This window comes from Trichechus manatus, unplaced genomic scaffold (assembly GCF_000243295.1).
Source record: "Trichechus manatus latirostris isolate Lorelei unplaced genomic scaffold, TriManLat1.0 scaffold00226, whole genome shotgun sequence".
Lineage (NCBI taxonomy): Eukaryota > Metazoa > Chordata > Mammalia > Sirenia > Trichechidae > Trichechus > Trichechus manatus.
Window position 1 is genome coordinate 489,909 of NW_004444162.1, and position 2,810 is coordinate 492,718.

General features: G+C 44.9%; 1 protein-coding gene across 2 annotated transcripts in view; it reads left to right on the plus strand.

Moving 5' to 3' along the window:
• The window catches only part of NT5E (5'-nucleotidase ecto), a 41,554-nt gene that overhangs the window by 27,866 nt on the left and 10,878 nt on the right, over positions 1 to 2,810 (plus strand). For both annotated transcript variants that reach the window (XM_004388965.2, XM_004388966.2), the window contains exon 4: positions 2,050 to 2,247. In XM_004388965.2, the coding sequence (XP_004389022.1) occupies positions 2,050 to 2,247 (198 nt within the window). The remainder of the gene's footprint in view (positions 1 to 2,049; positions 2,248 to 2,810) is intronic.

Here is a 2,810-nt window from a genome sequence, read left to right on the forward strand (position 1 = left end):
GACTCTTATTTCTCTAGGATATATTCCTAGGAGTGGGATTGCTGGATCGTATGGTGTTTCTATTTCTAGCTTTCTAAGGAAGCACCATATCATTTTCCAAAATGGTTGTATGATTTTGCATTCCCACCAGCAGTGCATAAGAGTTCCGATCTCCCCACAGCCCCTCCCAACATTTGTTATTTCCAGTGTTTTTGATTCGTTCCAGTAATGCCAGGGTGAGGAATGTTTTCTTTTTTATTCCAGAGGGAAGAAGTGAATGAGAAATTAAGGTTGTCAACAGCTATTCTTTGCTTGAGAAGTGCTGGTATTTACTTTGGCCCTGTGATTACTGAGCTGGACAGAGGGCTGCTCTTAACACAGGAGCATGGCAGGAATGGGTTCTTCTTAACATTTCACCCTGGCTCATCTTAGGTGAAGAAAGAAGCCCAGAAATAGCTTGTGGCACAAAGGGTGCTTGCAGATGCTGGTTTGCATTGGCTTTGGTAAGTGGAAATTGGCAGCCAGCTGTTGCAGGTGTTTTGAGGTCAGCACGTGATGGGCTGTGTGGTATAGTAGAGTGAACATAAGTTCCAGTGCCACACAGCTTTTCAGTCAGGTCTCCATCACATACCAGCTGAATGACCTTGGTCCCATTGTCTATGACAATCAGTCTTCTCATCTGTAAAATGGGGATAAGACCTGCCTCTTGGGATGGGTGGACAATTAAATGAAATATAGCCCAGGGCCTGGCCTCTGGCACACTCTTACAACTGGTCTGTATTCCCAGGGCCCTCTGTAAACATCTAATAGGAAGGACTGTCATGGGTAGGGTGAGGGAAGTGGGTCAGCAGCATCTGATCCATGGTCTCTGATTCACAATAGCCCAAGCTATGTCACTGTCTCTGTGGAGGTAAGATATAAACCCCAGTGTGCCTAAAGGAGGGGTGCAGACATGGGTTATTTTATTAAAGAACTTAAGCGTGCCAAAGGGTTAGAGGCTAGAGCTCCATGCTCCCTGTGTGGCCATACTCCCAGTCCTCATCCACGCACATGTTGGAGGACAGTGACAGGCCACCAAGCCTTGGGATGATGAGTGGCTCCAGCTCTCCCCAGGGGCCCTCATTGAGACAGAGGTCAGCAGAACTGGACTTGTGTAAAGTGTGTCTGGGGTGGGTCATGTGAGCCTCTGTTTTACCAAGCATGATGTCCTTCTCCAGGGACTAATTCTCCCTGATAATATGTCCAAATTACATGAGATGAAGTCTCACCATCCATGCTTCGAAGGAGCATCTGGCTGTACTTCTTCCAAGACAGATTTGTTTGTTCTTCTGGTAGTCCATGTAGTATTCAATATTCCTTGCCAACACTGTAATTCAAAGGCATCAGTTCTTCTCCAGTCTTCCTTATTCATTGTCCAGCCTTTTGCATGCATATGAGGCGATCGAAAATACCATGGCTTGGGTCAGGCACACCTTAGTCTTCAAAGTAACATCTTTGCTTTTTAACACCTTAAAGAGGTCTTCTGCTGAAGATTTGCCCAATGCAATATGTTGTTTGATTTCCTGACTGCTGCCTCCATGAGTGTTGATTGTGGATCCAAGTAAAATGAAATCCTTGACAATTTTGATATTTTCTAATCCTCTCAACAACCTGTGAAATAGGAATTGTTGTTTCGCCCATTTTACAGATTAGGAAACTGAGGTACAGTGAAGTGAAGTGAAGTGGGCTGGCTAAACCACCCTGCTAGCAAGAATGGAGCTCGGGTCAGGATGGAGGTGGGATAATCTTAGCGGTCTTGCATCTTTATGTCCCCACAGCACCAAGCACAATGCCCTATATTTAGGAAGAGCTTAGTAAATGCCTGCTGAGTTGAGAATGGAAGGATTCATGTGCCAAAAGGACACTGGGAAATGGACAAATGCCTGGGCAGTGCTCTGAAAGACCAGCTATGTAGAGCAGCAGCTGGCAAACCATCAATTTAAATTTCACAGTCATCTGGCCAGTTGCCTGCTGGCCTGCAGCCAGTGCATACAAAGCCAGACTTGATCAGCTTTGGCTCTTTTATTTCAGGCACTCCACCTTCCAAGGAGGTGCCTGCTGGGAAGTACCCATTCATAGTCACCTCCGATGATGGGCAGCAGGTTCCCGTGGTCCAAGCCTATGCTTTTGGCAAATACCTGGGCTATTTGAAGGTTGAGTTTGATGAAAAAGGAAATGTCATCACTTCACATGGAAATCCCATTCTTCTAAACAGCAGCATTCCTGAAGGTATGTGAAATTTAGGGGAATGTTCTGCCAATCCAAAAATTAGGTGGCTGGATCTTTTTGCTTTTTTTTTTCTTTTTAATGTTTCAGGAAAAGTCTATAAAATTTCTGAAGAACTTAGCCTCTCCCTTGAGTTTACCCTCTTCATGGACAAAAAGACTGAAAACTTACCCAAAGGCCAAAACTCTCCATTTCCTTCTCGAGACCTCTCAGTACCAGACAATGTGCGTCACTGCTGCTTCTGCCTTTTACAAGCTTCTTCAAGCATGGGACAGCCACTCAGCCCATGTCTGGAAGAGAGCTGGTTATCAAAGCCTAGGGATTCAAATTGGGCAGAGCAGGGCTTAAATCCTGGTCCCACCACTTAGGAGCAGTGTACCTTGGACACTTTGCCTAGTCTCTATAGGCCTCTGTTTCTTTCTTGATCAAATGAAGAAGTTGGACTACCAATGTCTATCACACTTTTTTGTTTGGTGGATTACGTTGATTGATTTTCTAATGTTGAACCATCCTTGCATACCTGGTATGAATCCTACTTGGTCGTGGTGTATTATTTTTTTGATATG